The sequence below is a fragment of the Amphiura filiformis genome, chromosome 2 (assembly GCF_039555335.1).
Source record: "Amphiura filiformis chromosome 2, Afil_fr2py, whole genome shotgun sequence".
NCBI classification, from domain to species: Eukaryota; Metazoa; Echinodermata; class Ophiuroidea; order Amphilepidida; family Amphiuridae; genus Amphiura; species Amphiura filiformis.
In genome coordinates this window covers 50882549-50900653 of record NC_092629.1, presented here as the reverse complement: position 1 = coordinate 50900653, position 18105 = coordinate 50882549, and the positions used below count along the sequence as shown (strand labels likewise).

The following is an 18105-nucleotide window of genomic DNA, read 5'->3' as shown; positions in this document are numbered from 1 at the left end:
CATCTGAATTTCTATAATTGAACTCTATGTACCTGTACATTCTTGTGATTATATTGTTCATTAAAATAATACCAAGGATAACATAAACAACAACTTTTAATATGTGAGTTTCTTTACTTAAGTTGATTAGACCAACAAAAGAAAGGTATATCTTAGTAGGCCATGTGTGTAGCTTTTCAAAATCTTATTTTAACACATTTCTTCTTTTTTTTGGATGTTCTTGATTTGATTTGATTTTTTGTTTTTGTTTTTTTACGCAACACGTCGAAGGTGAAAAACCAAGTTGCTCTCGCATAGCCTTATTCATCTACAAGAAATGAAGTGCTACAGCTTATGCATTTGGCATTTTCTTCCGAGACATACTTTTTTGTTGGTCTGAGGGACTCAGGGGACACACTTTGGTACAAAGAAGATAGTTACAACATCAGACATAAAACTGTTTCCCCCCCCCCGCCCCCAAATATTTTTCTTGCCCCCCCCCAGTTTTGAGGCAAAACCCCAAATTACATAAATTTCCGCTTTTTGCAGCAATTTTGCGCAAAACTTGTTGATTTTGCCACCCCAGAAATTCACTTCCCTGCCCCCAATGCCCCCTGAAAAAAATTCCTGGTGCCGCCACTGACCCTACTTGATTTATAATATTGCTATTTTTACTTTAATTAAAAAGTCACAAAATCCATGGTAAAAATGACATTTGAAGTATTGTGTCATCATAATGAAAACGTCCAGGTTAAATTTAACGTTACTACAACATACTAACAGCGCCAGAGGAATATGTGCATATTATCTTTCCCAAAGTTTATCAAGCTAATATAGCATTTGTGATTATAACTGACGGAAGCCACAGAGTTCACACCGAGTATACAGTTCCACCCGCTATCATGTTCCTTATCGAATTCCTCCTTGATGTACTTGACTCTCTCATCGTTACTGCTATACCAATCACATGCTCTCTTACAGCAATCAAACACGTGATACTCCATCTCTGTATCCATTTCACTGTCTCGTATCATCTTGCGATCATATGGTGAGATATGCGGGTAGGCTCTAGGACTGCATTAACAAAACAAAACACAGAAATGTAATTAAAATTAAGACCTCAGAATGTATTCAGAAAAGTAACATTGAAAAAAAAAGAATATTATTAAAATTAAGACCTCTCAGAACATTATTCGGAAAAGTAACGTTAAAACAGAATATTAATTATGGTTTTATCTCAAACAAAATCTTTAAAATGAGTTTATTTGAAACAAACATACTCCTCATCTTTGCATTGCAGAAAAAATATTTAATCAAGGAAATGCTCTTTAAGTTTAACATTTAGATAATGGTCTTTTTGTGAACTTTGAATTGTTTGTTTTAGGTAAATGTATATTATGTGGGGAAGGGATAGTATACATAGTGGAGGAATTTGTACGTTGTGTGTATACAAAGAAAAATGTCTACATAACTATGCTAATGGAACAATTATCTGTTTAAAAAACGCTCCTTTGGGCAGAGTAAGATTTTCCGTATTAAAGGCCTAAGTACAAGTGTAGTAGGGGTGTGCATGAAGGATGTGAGGGGTGTGTTGGTCGGTTGTATGTACGCTTCGAATTACATTTATAATGGCTTCTTTTTGCTTCAAAAACATTTGTGCAGTTTTTCAACTTAATATTTTGTATTTATAACAACTTCCTTCAAATTTTAAATTTGTCATTATATACTCAAAATGCTGAAATAATACTAGTAATAATTTTTGAGCTGAAATAACGAGGTAAAGTGAAGAAACACTGCTTGTTATTTTGGCTGTTTAACACGCAGTTCTATGGGAGGACATAACGTCATAATTTCTTGAATTATGACTTTATGTCGAACTTTGCTCTGTTTACCTACAAACACAACAAATTTGGCGGATTCCATTTAGGTGCAAGTTGTGACATATGTAAACATTACAAATATGCTAAAAAATCAGGTTTGAAAAAAATTAACCAAATTCATATTATAAGATCGTACATTATGACTTTAACAATTATGACTTTAACAACTTGGTAAAATCTATTATGTGATGTCTTACCCGTATCTGTTTTTGGTTTGTGAGTATATGTGGGGTGGGGGTAGGGGTGGTGTAGGTGGGTCTTTGAATACGAACTGTTTCTTTTTTTTAGACAGACAGAATTATGCAAAGGCGAGGCCAGCAAGTTTCCTACTTGTTACTATTAAACCGTTACAAGCTAGACTTACCTTGGTTTTGGTTCTGTACCAATTCTGTATCTGAATAGGTATATGCCATCGTCTCCCATTGTGAATCTTATCTTGCATCCAGGATCACATTCAGTATAACAGGTGTATCCCTTGCCTACAATACAATGCCAGTTTGGTGGTTCGTATTTCTTGTCAAATTCATCTTGGATGTAGTCGGCGATACCTCCCTCAGTCTTGCCTCGTCCTTTGGCGCTGACAGCACACCCTATGGCATAGTCTACCTTCTCGTCATTAGCAGTTGTGGTTGAATGGTCGATTGTAATACCAGCAAAACTAGCATATTCCAATCAATCAATAAACAAATAAATATATATAAGGAAATAAATAAATAAATAAATAAATAAATAAATAAATAAATAAATAAATAAATAAATAAATAAATAAATAAATAAGAAATCTAACATATTTTGGCCCATGTTGCATCTGTCTCTGGTTCATGACTAGGCCTTTTTTTTTTTTTTTTTTTTTTTTTTGTAAATTTGCATTTAAATCTCATTATTTTAGTTCTTGATTTTTCGGTCAAAGTGTAGAGAATATACACATACATGTATACGCATCTGAGTTTCAGTACTATAACTTCACCATGTTCACAGCCGATGAAGTTAATTGAGTATTGACGCAATTTGGAATTCCCGGAAAATAATAATCAAGAAACAGGTCATACTATATCCAAAGAGCGTTATAACTGGGCAGCGTTAAAATAATTATGTTACAATTGCGTTACAATGTGTTACAATTGCGTTACAATGTGTTACAATTGCGTTGCAATGTGCTACAATTGCGTTGCAACGTGTTACAATTGCGTTACAACGTGTTACAATTGCGTTACAACGTGTTACAATTGCGTTACAATGAGTTACAATTGCGTTACAATGTGTTACAATTGCGTTACAATGTGTTACAATTGCGTTACAATGTGTTACAATTGCGTTACAATGTGTTACAATTGCGTTACAATGTGTTACAATTGCGTTACAATGTGTTACAATTGCGTTACAATGTGTTACAATGTGTTACAATTGCGTTACAATGTGTTACAATTGCGTTACAATGTGTTACAATTGCGTTACAATGTGTTACAATTGCGTTACAATGTGTTACAATTGCGTTACAATGTGTTACAATTGCGTTACAATGTGTTACAATTGCGTTACAATGTGTTACAATTGCGTTACAATGTGTTACAATTGCGTTACAATGTGTTACAATTCTCGGTATTCGCAATAAGGGCGCCGCCAGCGGTTTGCGATGTAATCGTGATGTATCATGGGAAAAGGTCGACATCCAAGTCCGCGCAATACGAATATTACCATGCTATTACATAGGAACACGTGACAATATTTTTTAGTTTGTCAAAATAAAGGTGTTACACGCGAATCGATACTCAATAATACTTAATAATGTGATTTGAAATGTGCACAATTAATTTTTCTCTATCGATTTGCGTGTAATACCGTTATATTGACAAACTAAAAAATATTGTCACATGTTCCTATGTAATAGCATGGTAATATTCGTATTGCGCGGACTTGATGTCGACCTTTTCCCATGATACATCACGATTTTCCCATGATACATCACGATTACATCGCAAACCGCTGGCGGCGCCCTTATTGCGAATAGCGAGAATTGCGTTACAATGTGTTACAATTGCGTTACATTGTGTTACAATTGCGTTACAATGTGTCACAATTGCGTTACAATGTGTTACCTATCGAATAAGGTTACAGGTCGGTAGTCCGACGGGTCATTAGTCTAAAAACTCAATAACATAGTATAAACTATAACCTTTACCCAAACCCTAAACTTAGCCCTAACCATATTCTATAACCATATAATCCTAACCTTAAACATAACCCAAACCGAAAACTTTACCAGAACTCTAATCCTAACACTTACCCTAATTTTATACCTAACCTTGTCCTTAACTCTAGTCCTAATGTTTACCCTAAACTCATCCACAATCCTAATCCTAAATAAAATGTCCTCTATTGATTCCAACCGGTGTTATTTTTAACACCCGATTTTATGAAGTGTAGGCCTATATACTCATCATCATAAAAGGGGGAATGTTGTGATTTGAGAGAAATACTAAACATCCCATCACCGGAGGTATGCAAAGAAGGAAAGAAGAAAATAAAGAAGAAACTGCTGAGAATTAATTGATGAAATTGAATAGACCAATGAAGGACAGTTTAATAAAATGTTAACTTTTGAATGAACCCGTTGGATAGAAGGAAAAAAGCACGGAGCCATGTGATACGGGGCCAAAATTTTACCAGTATTTTGACATTCATCACCCTTGTAGCTGTATGAAATGTTAGTATGGTAAGTGTTACGAAAAAAATATTTCAGCTATCAGCTATTTTTGAGGATTTTGGATTTTTTCTTTCTAGCAAAAAAATGTGAAGCAGCACATTCCCATATGCCTCATATATCGTTAAGAAAGAAAGAAACGATAGAAAGAAAGAAACGAAAGAAAGAATCGAAAGAAAGAAAGAAACGAAAGAAAAAAGAAACGAAATAAAGAAAGAAACGATAGAAAGATAGAAACGAAAGAAAGAAACGAAAGAAAAAAGAAACGAAAGAAAGAAACGAAAGAAAAAAGAAACAAAAGAAAGAAACGAAAGAAAGAAAAGAAACAAAAGAAAGAATCGAAAGAAAGAAACGAAAGAAAAAACGAAAGAAAGAAACGATAAAAAGAAAGAAACGAAAGGAAGTGAAGTGAAAGCAAGTGAAAACTGAAAAAAAAATGCTTTTTAAGTTTGCTTCCATAAACGTGGGATACATTAGTGTTCATTTTGTTTTACAAAATATCTACTTACCCAGTAGCCCCACTCATCGTCAACCTGTAAAGATATTAATGTAGGAAACAAATATGACGATCATCAAAAGCGCCAAATAGACGCCGTATTGTAATAAGCAAAATACATATAACCAAACACAACTGTTTAGATAGATATTTGCTTATGTTAGACTTTGAAATGTGTACTTTTCATTTCATTCTACTATCTGTAAGGACAAATACAGGGTCCACAAGATATTATTCCCCTAAAATTGTGGTCGGTGTTATTACTACAATTAGTGTTAAAATACGACACACTTCTCATTTTGCGCTCACGCTCTTAGGTCTGATATTCTACGAGCCACACTCAACTGTAAAATACAACAAAATATCATTCACTGGTCTTCAAAAACTACTGGGTAAGGTACGACAAGTGTTAAGGCCATCATCTCAGCGATTGCAAAATATAGAGCTACTTAGGAACAACCCAAAGTTCGATGAAGCCCTATAAACGAAAGTCCTTTCGTTAGGGGAGGGGGTCAGAAAGTCCGATTACGTTTGTAAAAAAGTAGTTAAAACATCGGTCAAAGGTTATCTTTTTTAAGGATTTAAAATATAATTGTCAAATTTTAGTATTTTCCGAAGTACGATATTCAGATTTTACAGTGGTTTCTTCAAAATGATTTCAAATCAATATGGAGTGCAGTACCCTCAACCCGCAAATTTTTAAAGCAACTGTCCGAGCAAACACAAAACGTTTAACGTTTTAAACATGTTATATTTTCGGGTTTTGGTTTTGGTAAAAACGTTTTAATAACATTAAAATATCGGGTTATATCAGGGAAATTGTGGGATAGGCTTTTACGACGGGAATTCATAACAATTAGTGAGTTTTTTTAGCGGGTTCGCCGTCAGACAAGTTTAGAACTGTCAAGCTTTCGTCAGGAGTAGCTCTGACTTCTTCAGGACAATGAGACATGTAGACCGCCCCTTGCCTACTGATGGCTCTGAAAAGAGCCGTTCACTGAAGACTGTCCCTTGTCATCAGACAACAAGCATATCTCGCCTATCTGCTAATTTAAAAGGTTTTGGTGGCTTTGGAAAGAGCCGTTCACTGAAGACTACCCCTTGTCTACAGAAACAAGCAGACCTCGCCTGTCTGCTGATTTTAAAGGTTTGGTGGCTCAGAAAAGAGCCGTTCACTGAAGACTGCCCCTTGTCAACAGAGATTAAGCAGATCTCGCCTATCTGCTAATTTAAAAGGTTTTGGTGGCTCTGAAAAGAGCCGTTCACTGAAGACTGCCCCTTGTCTACAGAAAACAAGCAGACCTCGCCGATCTGCTAAATTTAAAGGTTTGTTGGCTCTGAAAAAGAGAGCTGTTCACTGGAGACTGCCCCTTGTCAACAAAGAACATGTAGACTGCATATATTGTAATAGAAGTATACGGCTTACCAGGAACAGTTTGGTCATCACTAAGGGGCGCACCATTAGATTTCCAGGGGGGGCATGGGAGTTTTTTTAATAAATAAACTTTGCCCACTAGTGAGAAAAAAAAAAACTTTGCCCACTAGTGAGACGAAAAAAAAATTTTGCCTCACTGATGAGAAAAAAAAAAAAATTTCCCCCACCCAACTTTGAAAAAAAATGTACATTAAAATTGAAAAAAAAATAACTTCGCCGCCGAAGGCGGCGAAAAAAAAAATTTCTGCTCTTCGAAGGCTCAAAAAATAAAATAAAATTACACCGGCGAAAAAAAAAAAATTCTGCCTGACCCAAACTCCCATGCCCCCTGAGAATCTAATGGTGCGTCCCTAATGGACCGATTAGGGAACTTCGAACTTGGCATATCATTTCTTCTCAAATTGTGACCTAGGTCCCGACATTTAACCTGAGCAGTCTCATCTCCTGGTTATATAAACGTCATTTTTACCGTCATGAAAAAACGTTATGTATGAAAACATACTACAAAACTATTTCTAAAATGTTTTCAAAAAGTTATTGTAAAATATTGTTTAAAGAACATTATGTTAGAATATTTGCAGGAGGTTATCAAAATGTTTTCAAATCTTTAATATGAAAATGTTTTTTACCCTTTATATACCCTTTATATAAAGGGTTCACAAAAATAACTCCCCCTTAAAATTACGAAACATTTCTTTGCATAACTTGACATGCTTTTCATTGATTTGAAAAATTTAAAAACCTGTGAATAAAGGAATCATTTTTCTACCCTCCTGAAGTTCTTTTTTTTTAATCTGTTTGTTTTGGCCAAAAATAATCACATTTTCCAAAAATGATGCTTTCAGAAAATGTTGCACTTTTCCACATCCTATACATGTAATGTACAAAAACATTATCGATATAAATGTTTTGATTGATTTAATGGTGTTTTTGTTTTCTTTATTTTTTTATGTATACGATAACCCAATCACCCATGCAATCATCTTGCAATTTAAAACAATCATTCATTGACATGTTCGGGGTATTTCTAGAAGATTTTATTGAGCCGGTGTTTCAAAAATGGTAAAATCAATTTAAGAATTACAAAACACTTCTTTGCATAACATGACTTTCATTTTGTTGATTTGAAAAATTTAAAAACTTGTGAATAAAGGCATCGTTTTGCTACCCTACCAAAGTTATCCCTTCTTAAATTCTTTTGGTTTTGGTAAAAAATAATCACATTTGTCAAAAATGATGCTTTAAAAAATTGCACTTTTCAACATCCCATACATGTAATGTACAAAACGTTCTCGATATCAATGTTTAATTGTTTTGTTTTCCTTAACCTTCTGTCCCTGATCCCTTAGTCACCCATGCAACAATCATGTAATGCAAAATAATGATTTGTTGAAGCTAATTTTGACATAAATGAGGATGATGAAAAGTGCAACTTTTTCTAAAAGCATCATTTTTGGAAAATGTGATTATTTTTGGCTAAAACAAAAAGATTTTTAGAAGAAAAAACCTTGGGAGGGTAGAAACACGATTCTCACAGGTTTTTAAATTTTTCAAATCAACGAAATACATGTCAAGTTATGCAAAGAAATGTTTTGTAATTTTAGGGGGGAGTTATTTTTGTGAACCCTTTATAACCGGACATTTAAACGTTTTCTGGCCACTTTTTCTAACATTTGGCGAATGATGTCGAAAACGTTTTGTGTTTCATACCACATTATTTTTTATTTGAAAATCTAGCAAGTCCTATTTTTTTCCGTGCCAAAAAAGAAAATGAAAAAATATGTTTAAATAGAATGCAATATTCGTTTCTTCCATAAACATGATCAATATCCTAGCATTGTCGCACCCCTCCACAACCCCATGCACCATTATAGCGACGGCCCTGTACCCTACATATGAATATACGGGTTGGAATTTTCGATATTTGTCACTTACGTTAGAGGGGGGGGAGGGGTTAGCCTTCTAACGAAAGGACTTTCGTTTATAGGGCTTCATCGAACTTTTGGGTTGTTCCTTAACGCAAAGAATTATAAGTTCATCGCCTGAATAGTTCAAATAATTAGCGCTGCTCGACTGGTATATCAGTTGTTGTATAAAATAATCATGGTAAATAGAAATAAATAAACCCTTGTTTGATTAAATCATATCTCATCATTACTATTTATGACCCTATCCAGTACAACCAAATGTTTAGCTAATAGTTTAATGCCGATTCCGTTATCTGATAAGTTCTTGAACAAGTTATACAGAGCGATTCACAAGATTATGATATACCTACTTTGCTGTTTTTTCCGACATCTGATCAACGCTTGATGAGGCACCTGCAGTGGACGATAACAACGAAAACAACAACAGCACCAATAATAATAATAATAATAATAATAATAATAATAATAATAATAATAATAATAATAATAATAATAATAATAATAATAATAATATTCAAGCTTAAACTATAAAACAGCCCCTATAGAGGCAGGGCCTAAAGAATGGGGGAATTAAGGAGCAAAAGAAAATGGATGACCTCTAATAGCGATCAAGCTTTAACTATAGAAAATAGAATGGGTGACTGGCTGTCCATGAAATGACTAATAATTAAGGGGAAAGGTCCTACTCGTCCATCTTGGGCAGATGCAGATGATGAAAAGACCTCGCAGCCAGTTCCGAACAGAGTAATGATTGTACACCCTGCCGTGGCCCCTGGGGATCTTGGGAGAACAGCGTTTCAACACTGAATAATTGACACAGCACAGTCTGGACAATCACAATGAATTCATGTTTGTTTGTTTTTTGTTGTTGTTTTTGAGTCCGTCCGAGCATATCAATTTGTAAGCGCTCTTTTAGCAAATTCACAGTTCATTGAATTTACAACCGTATGACAAAACAGGCGCAAATAGTAACTTTTTGCACAAGATTTGCAATATAAAGAGAATTGGCCATTGCTCATTCTAGTGATGCTACTATATGGACAATATAAGTGTGCTTTTTCATTTGATGACATAAAATTTGAAAAAATATTGTAAGGAACACTTGAGGTTTTGACTTTTTAAAACCTACATTTTGGTGGTGAAAAATGTGCTTGGATAGGAAGTTTTCAACAGATTTACCACATTCGCCTTGCTATAACATTAAATTGCGTTTTCTCTTGCTTATCATGTTCATGTCATTTTGTAGTAGTTTAGGTTGTAGTGTAAGTTGTAGTTAGCGCTTAGAAACCTTTGTATTTTGCGCTTTAAAAATGTTGTTAATTATTATTATTATTATTATTATTATTATCTGTTGACCTAGTGACAAAAAATGTTTTTAGGGGGAAGTGTTAGCTTTCGTTTGATATTTTAAAACAAAATCTGATTGGATGAAGGGAACACTTGAGGTTTCGACAAAAACCAATCAAAGAGGCCTATTTTTTAGCTAGAAGCTCCACAGCTCTTCGATGCTATGCACTCAACCGTGTAGTGTAATCAAAGACTGTAGTGGAGACAATCACTGCTTGCTTGCGAGCTCTTAGACGAAAATGTGTGCTCAGGTGTATCGAGGTGGAAACTGTGCGCATGATGGTTTGTAAGAGAATCGTTTTGTATAGAAACTTTTCCATATGGTTGTGGGGGTGATAGACCTTTCTCCCTATTTCCCATCATGGACTATTCCAGGGGGTACTTCCGCCTGGGAGTCGGGTGTCGCAAAACTCAGGTGTACAGAGTTCTGTTCATTACATTCTGGAATACGGACATTTCGGCTGGTGCCGTCATCGGAAAAAGGAATCACGAATAATGGCACACGATGACTAATACCTTTCGGGAGGCAAAAACATTTCTAGGCGTTATTGACATGGGGTTGTCAGAAAACAGGTTCCTCTTATTGAAACCTAACCTTTAGCACGTTTTATAGACCTAGAGGTGAAAAACTAATGACAGGACACGCAGTGACTTTCGGCCGGAGTCCGTTTAATTTTTTTTTTCAGAGACGAAAAAATAAAAAGGAAACAACAAATCTTACACAGATGTTCTACATCGCTCTATAACTGCATCACTCGTGCATTTAATAATTTAATAATTAGCAACATCGATGGTCTTTACGAAAATCCTATATGGAATCAGTATGCCCATATGAAGACAAAATAATTGCCAAGACCATCGGATGCACACGATCTATGAGGTTGATGGACTACGTCATACCACGGAATAGGCCTGGAAGCGGCGCTAGAAATTAGCATGAAGCCGCATTCATATGTAAATAGCATATTGTTATTTAAATTTGCGCCCAGACGTATTGAGGGCGACAGTCATGTTATCCAGACAGAGAATGTCTTGATGCGCCAGGCATGTCAAATTGCTGAGTGAATGTGTATAAATCCCCTTTCTGTATAGGTAATAAGCTAGTATATTTCGTGTTCCAGTTTGTTATAACAAAAAAATAAGTATTATATTAAATATATTAAGTGTATAAACTTTAAAATTGACGTGAATTTGAAATGCAGAGCTCCAAATCTAGCTAAATCGTGTAGTGTGAAATTATGCTGTGTGACCCCCTCTGCGTGGTAGAATTATATTCATAAAACATTGAATTTAACATATAATATGGGCAGCCAACCACGATTTATCAGCATTTAAAAGATATATTAATTAATATTAATTAACAAAGATAAATAATCAATAGTACAAATGACAATTTAACTAGTAAACAAGTCTGAAATCAAGGACTTCGCTCTCAACATGCTCACCCGGCATGCTCAACAAAGGCTATTGATTAAAACGAGTTGGAGCTACTTGTGGGGTCCTAGCGATAAGCTGCTCAAACAACCATTCACAAAACAGATGAGATATTATAGGAGTAACATTTCTGTAAAGGCCAGGCCGACAAACGTCTCGTTCTCAATTTCCCTTACGATGAGTTCAGTACGCTACTTTGATTTTCCACTCGTGTGATAAGCTAATTGTCGGACTAACAATATAGCCGTGTCTAAACCACAGAAAAATCTCTCAAGAAATATAGTGATTGTCAAATAGCGGCCTTTATATAGGTCACTTCATACTCCGACGAGTAGTGCGTGCGTTTTTTCTGTTGTGCGCGACAGACGTCGCTTTTTCGGTTGGTTGTCCGCTGTGACCTTCTGACACTGCTTCTGCTCAAATGATTGCCTTTGTTCGGGACTTTGTTCATCGTGTCGACGTCATCTACAGCGCAAGACAGAACGGACCAATTTTAGCCGCAGCGAAAAACGCTACAGAAAATTAGCCGCTGCATTTGCCGTAAGGGAAAAACGCCAGTATCCTTTATGGCCAGTCTATAGTCCGACAGTGGCGTAGGCAGTGGGGGCCAGGGGGCCGGTGCCACCCGCTCACCCTTGCCGTCGGTTCATCTTAGGGCTTCGGTAGACGACGGGCCTTGGCTAAAAAATAGTACAACAATAGACAAATTTGTGTGCACATGGCACTCAAATACTTCAAATCTTGGATATGACTCTCCTTTTTGGCTGTTTACGTTAGCATGTTGGTTAGTACATTGAAGGATATTGAGATATAAACGCTTTTAAAATTTGTGGCAAATTTTACCCGCGACCCCCCCACACACACACACACTTTTTAGATTTTCGAGGACCGCACTGGCCCAAAAAAATTGGGGTCAACAATTCTCAACTTCAGTCGGCAAAAAATATTTCCGTCGCTACATTTACAAGTTGTGCCCCCCCCCTCCCCGTTACGAAAACCTGGCTACGCCACTGTAGGCTGATGTATTTCCGTTGTGGCAGACGTCGCATTTCAGTTATCCGCAACGATTTTCGGTACTCGGCTTTCGTTTGCCAATTATATGGTTAGCTTTGCTCATTGCCGGCAAAGTTTTTTGTTATTTTGTTCAGCCGATGACATTAGCTGATGCGGAAGACGTTGACAAAAATAAACCTCTGCATCTGTGCTTTCGACCAAATGTCGAATTATTATAGCTTGTCCCGCCCTTAAGGGCCTGCATCATAGTCTAAGGTTTTTGCGGGCGTTCTGTCGTTGCGTCAGACGTCCCGTTTTCAGTCGTCCGCTACGACTTTTTGGTTGTTTCCGCTCAAATTACCAGGTTTGTTTTGGCCTTTGTTCGCCTTATTTATTTTACCCACTGCTAAAAACGATGCGGGAAAAATTAGCCGCTTCGTTTGTCGCAAAGTCAAAACGCCCACAAGAGGTTGGAATATAAACAGGCCATAACGGCAGAGTATAGTCCGATTTTTTGCGGGCGTTTTTCCGTTACCACTGTTCGCTTTATTGACGTCTATCGCGGACAAAGTGAACGGCCAAACGCCCACAAAACGCCGGACTATAGACATGATAGGATGATCTAGATTTAAGCGTATAGTATACTAGTAAAGTACCTGGAGAATCCAGCACTTGAATCAGCACAGCTGTTGGTATCACTGAATTCCTGGCTGATAATGCCCATTCGATAGTTTTGTTGTCTATTGGGGGGTCGATAGGATCGGATCTCCCGATGGTTTGAGGTCCTACTATGAATTGGTCAGGCTTAACCCGAACTTGTAGCACTGTGCGTACGTAGACATGACGGCCCATACTCTGTAGATACATTCTAGATTAAGAAATATGAAGAATATTGAGAATTTGGCAGACCCAAGTTTTCATGTGACATATTGTTATTCAAATGACTTACGGCAATGTAAATTATTACGATCAATGAGTAAACAAAATGGTGCGGGTGTGCAAAACGAAGGATATTTTGCAGGGATATTTATGTAGAGTGATAATTTGTATTCCATGATGACACGAACAACCAGATCAATATGACGCAGCGACTTGTTGCCTCCGGGTTTAGATGTGGAAGGTTGTAGGAATGTGTGGCCGAAGGTTGAAGGTGAAGTGTTCAAAGGTTTCAAAGGTTTCGTAACTTCAAATACTACCTGCATATCTTGTAGACCTATGTCACGCATATCTGATTATTAAATCCCAAATTTGACAAAAAAAAAAAAAAAGTGTTTTCCTTTCAAATTCTTAAACTTTCTTAGCAGATTATTAATATCCGGATTATGCCAGCCCGTTTGAGGGTTCCCTGCAAACTCAAATGAACAGGCAAAGTTTGCTGTATTTTCAACCTTAATCATAGTTTTAAAAATACCTTCCTTTCTTGGCATAGACTTCACATCCGGAATACTTAATGGATGGTGACAGGAAGACTTGCTTTGTATTAAATCCATCTGGTTTACTGTCATCGTTGAAATGACCAGCAACCTCACGTAGGGTTTCTCCATGCATGGTTTTATCTCCTGTCAAATCAAACGAAATATTTCCGTCTAGTTAAAATGGCATTCGACTATGATGCGAGAGCGGTTGCGGATTCGAACCCTGGCGGTAGTTTATACGCTCTCGTGAACAAATTGAGTTAGCTTGAAATTCCCCTGGCCAAGGAACTGAATGCTAATAGTCTCATTAAAACCCGTACGACACTCGGTGAGCTGATCCTGGTTGCAAAAGCTAATTGTGGAATTATTATGGTGTGCGCTATTAAGCTGTTCAGCGACAACCTGTAAAATGTGCTAAGGCTTGTGGTTCAACGTCTAGGCGTAACACACTATAAATTTTCTGTTTTTCCGCGTTTTCTGTTTTAATTATAAACAAACAAAATCAACCTAAAATGTACATCTAAATCGCTTTACATTTTTAATTTACAACGATCGTAATTAATATTAAATGACTCCAATATCTTTGAAACTGTGCGACTAAAGGTCAAAGTTCATCCCCAAGCAACTACCATTGACTCCTGTTGACAACTGCCTGGTACCTGGCACCTGGTAGTCCCAAAGTGACCCGGCATCACTAACAATCATAACATGAATTGGCTTATTTTTCATTTTTCTAAAGAATAATGGTGTAGTGCTTGTCTTTCTATAGTTACATTTACGATTGTATTATCATCACTTCAGTTTTGAATTATAACCTCTTTACAAAGGTTTGCCTACGCACAGTGTCATCGCCCCGATTTCTTCATGGCATAAATCGCCATGGTTGAATCCACAGCCACGCATGGCCATTTTGTTCCGACCTGTTTAATAGTTTTGAGAAACATAATGGGCCGAGGGACATCCGACTAAGGCTATTGACAATAGCCTGGTGACTGACCTCTGTAGATGTCAGTGAGCATGGTAAATACGTCATGACGTCATCTGCTTTTAGACTGCCCCCACCAGTGGCCTACGCTGCGCTATAGTACCGGGTATCTTTCCGTGACCCGAGTGTTTACGAATGAGGGCAGCTGTCGGTATTTTTGTTCGGAACATAAAAAACAGAATTTTCGTCAGTTTTTGAGTTCTATACGCGCTGTTCTTTCTCAATACGCAAGCTAACGACTATCATATTCTTTCAACACATATATTCAAGTGCAAGCCTTGAAATCGGCTTCTTTAGAATAAACAAATTACGGGAGATATTCATCATTTTCTACCCCAGTATCCAAAGATATATCGTCTGAATATCAAATCGTGCATAGCACATACATGTGTATCGATCCCGGTATTGATTTTAGTGTCTCTGCTGTACAATGTAATTATTAATAAATTTTGGATTTATAAAGCGCCTTTCTCCAGATCTTAGAGGACTCAAAGCGCTGTAATTTCGCTGCAATGATGAATCATCACAATCAGATCGCATCAACTAGGTTGCTGCCGAACGGCGCACACCTATCCGCATTTAGATTGTAACATCCACCAATTTTCTGTGCAGCTCCCCAAATTCCATTGGGTGAAGGAAGTTTTGATAACCAAACAACTAATCACCGATTTTTGCGATACAGGAGGAAACCGGAGATCCCGGAGAAAACCTGCGAGAGCGAGCATGGAATCGGGATAAACCAAGTGCACGTGAGTCCTTGGGCCGCGCCGGAGCTTGAACCCGGGACCTCAGTGGTGCAAAGCGAGGGAACTACCGCTGCGCTAACTCGCCCTCCCATTATTTACCAAGCGATGTCGGTGTGTTACGTACGAGCACATTTGATCTTTTTGAGACTTATGCTTGCGGGCTAAATCAGGACGGGGTCATTTCCATGAGAGTGCATACAGGAGATCCACTTTCACATGTCGTTCCTATCGAGGGATAACACCAAAAGGCGGACTTCTTTCTCTCATAATTTGTGTTTACAGCTCACTCTTTAAAACATTTCAATCTCAGTGAAAGAGTAAAATTAATTAAAAGTGTGTATAAATTGCCTAAAAGTGACAAAATAAATCATTAATATTGTCATTTTTTTAAATGAAAAAATCGGCAAAAAAGGAAAACAACAATATTGACAAAGTTGAAGCACCATTCAGACACATATTTTCTCTTAAGTAGAAAAATTATAGAATCATAATATAGAATGTCTTATTTTGTCTTTAATACACAGCTTTCAGCTTAACCACCAGCAGGCTATATGTTAGCACATCTATAATTTTTTCCACTAATAAATGTGCCAAAAGCTGAATTTTGATGACTTTTACGATCCTCCGGATGAGCAAATCACCGAATAAGTCTTTAATAAAGATATTTTGCTCAATCAAAGATGATTCATTTATAAGGTAACATAATGTCAAGGTCATGGGGTGGGATGTGTTAGTGACATTTGGCCTGTAGAGTAGTAATTGCGCTTGCCTGGAAATAGAAGTTCACCGCCCTCCACAATTGGTAGTATTATATCCGGTGCTGTCCCATGAAATGCTGCATTCCATTTCTTGAAAATGTTGAGATGCTCGGCACGTGGTGGCAGGCTGAGCATTATTCTTCCCCATCCTACGGGCTTCGTGTACAAATTATGCGATCCAGGTCCATCCCTAAAGGAATACGACTCCCCTCGTCTCGTGTGGCAATCGTCGCAATAGCATTTGTTGACTCGGCTTTTAAGATCTAGCAGCTTATCTGATGATGTTAAATAATAGTTATGTATATTTAATTATGCGGGAATAATTTATATAATCATCGAATTCTGCGATCAGATGGAATGTTGACTCCTATTAATCAACAACGAGGTCACTTGACCACTAGATCTTGACCTTTGACCTTGCATATGTTATCGTCGCAAATGTTACTGTACCAAAAGTCATTTAGTTCTCAACCCCATCAAAATACAACAACGTATGACGGAGAAATTAGCAAATGTTAACCAACTCTGCCCTAAATAAAAAACAATTACATTACTTGAAACTTATTGACCTATGACCTATTCTAAACCACTTTACATTACATTTCACTACGGCGAAGCATCGAGTCATTGCAAGAAGAAGAAAATAGAAAATTACAAATATTCTTCAACCGTTACCTGATAAATTGAGCATCCGTGTTACTTCCAAGCATTGTTTGTAATAGCTGCACCGAATATCTGAAGAAATGTTAACGAAATAATATAAGAAAAAAACAAGAGAAAACAAGAAAGAGTGTAGGCCTACTGTTTACTAAAATACAACAAAAGAGATGAAAATATCAAAAAACTATTGTTAATAGATTAATATTTCAATAGTTAAATATTAATTGTAATAATATGTTCACTAATATTATTTACTATTTTATCTATAATATTTACCGTTAGCCATCGTGTGTTTTTGTCAATGTCGTGTCTCTACACTGAGTTGTTTTGCAAAAGTTACTAACAAGTCATGAAGGATATAAAGCTGAAAAGAATTATACAAATGTATAAAAATCACACTTCCGACAATTAATGCACTGAGCACACAACTTTGACAACGATGCTTTGACATACTCGAGAAGTAATAAGGATTCTACACGTAAGATATAAACTCGCGGACAACGCGGAAAATGCACCAAATGTATACGTTTTACAATATATGCATATTAATGATATTCAAAAATATCGAACGGGATCTAACTATTAATATGATCCATTTTAGATTCAAAAAGTGGTACATCACTGATGTACCACTTTTTGGCTTCTACCTTTAAAAGCATGTAAGCTATATCGATACCGATGCCACCAATAGAACGAGAAAATTTGCCCTTTCATTTTGCATACCACTTTGTCAATTTTTTTTCTCATTTCTTCACAAAATGCAAACAATTATATTATATAGAAATCAACCCCGGGCCTAATTTTCAACAATTATCCGACTCTTTATTTAATGACTCTCACGCATCTGCATCCGACTCTACGTTCAACTCTTCTGCATCAACCTCATCTACAATACCATGTAATCGAATTACATCCCTTTTCTTTAATTCCCGCAGCATCATGAACAAGTTACCAGATTTCCATACCTTACTAGATGTAGAATCTCCTGATATTGTTGTTATTAATGAAACTTTCCTGGCAGAGCACATATTTGATGCTGAGGTTATCACTTCCCTTATGTAGTTTTTCGCCGTGATCGTAACCGCAACGGTGGGGTGATATGGTTGCAGCCAGAGACTCTCTCAAACCTACTAGGGATCCGGAACTTGAACATGATAATATCGAGCTCATATGGACCAAGATCACATGCCGCAAAGGAACATTGCTTTATGGTACTCTATACAGCCACAAAAACCCTAACTTGGCCTTTTTCAATGATTTAAATGAATGTGTTTAAAAGTTCTCGAGCATGCCAGTTCGTATTTAGCTGTGTTGCTCGTTGTTGACTTTAATATTGATATTCCACATA

At 36.8% G+C, this 18105-nt stretch overlaps 1 protein-coding gene across 1 annotated transcript; it reads right to left on the bottom strand.

The window, feature by feature from the left end:
• Positions 1–593: 593 nt before the first annotated feature.
• On the bottom strand, positions 594–17124 carry LOC140136200 (uncharacterized). The gene is made up of 9 exons (XM_072157918.1): positions 17034–17124; positions 16773–16832; positions 16109–16372; positions 13605–13752; positions 12850–13061; positions 8770–8812; positions 5070–5093; positions 2224–2517; positions 594–1053 (listed from the first exon to the last, which is right to left on the bottom strand). Exons 1-9 carry the CDS (start codon positions 17041–17043, stop codon positions 756–758), a joined length of 1353 nt encoding a protein of 450 aa, XP_072014019.1. The 5' UTR covers positions 17044–17124; the 3' UTR covers positions 594–755.
• Between the last annotated feature and the right edge of the window lie 981 nt (positions 17125–18105).

What these genes read in the sequence shown, in the direction of transcription:
- LOC140136200 (XM_072157918.1), bottom strand. An exon ending in ACGGATGCTCAATTTATCAG is followed by an intron (nt 16,373 to 16,772) that starts GTAACGGTTGAA and finishes TAACATCATCAG; the next exon opens with ATAAGCTGCTAGATCTTAAA. An exon ending in TCAAGTGCTGGATTCTCCAG is followed by an intron (nt 8,813 to 12,849) that starts GTACTTTACTAG and finishes CGTCCACTGCAG; the next exon opens with GTGCCTCATCAAGCGTTGAT.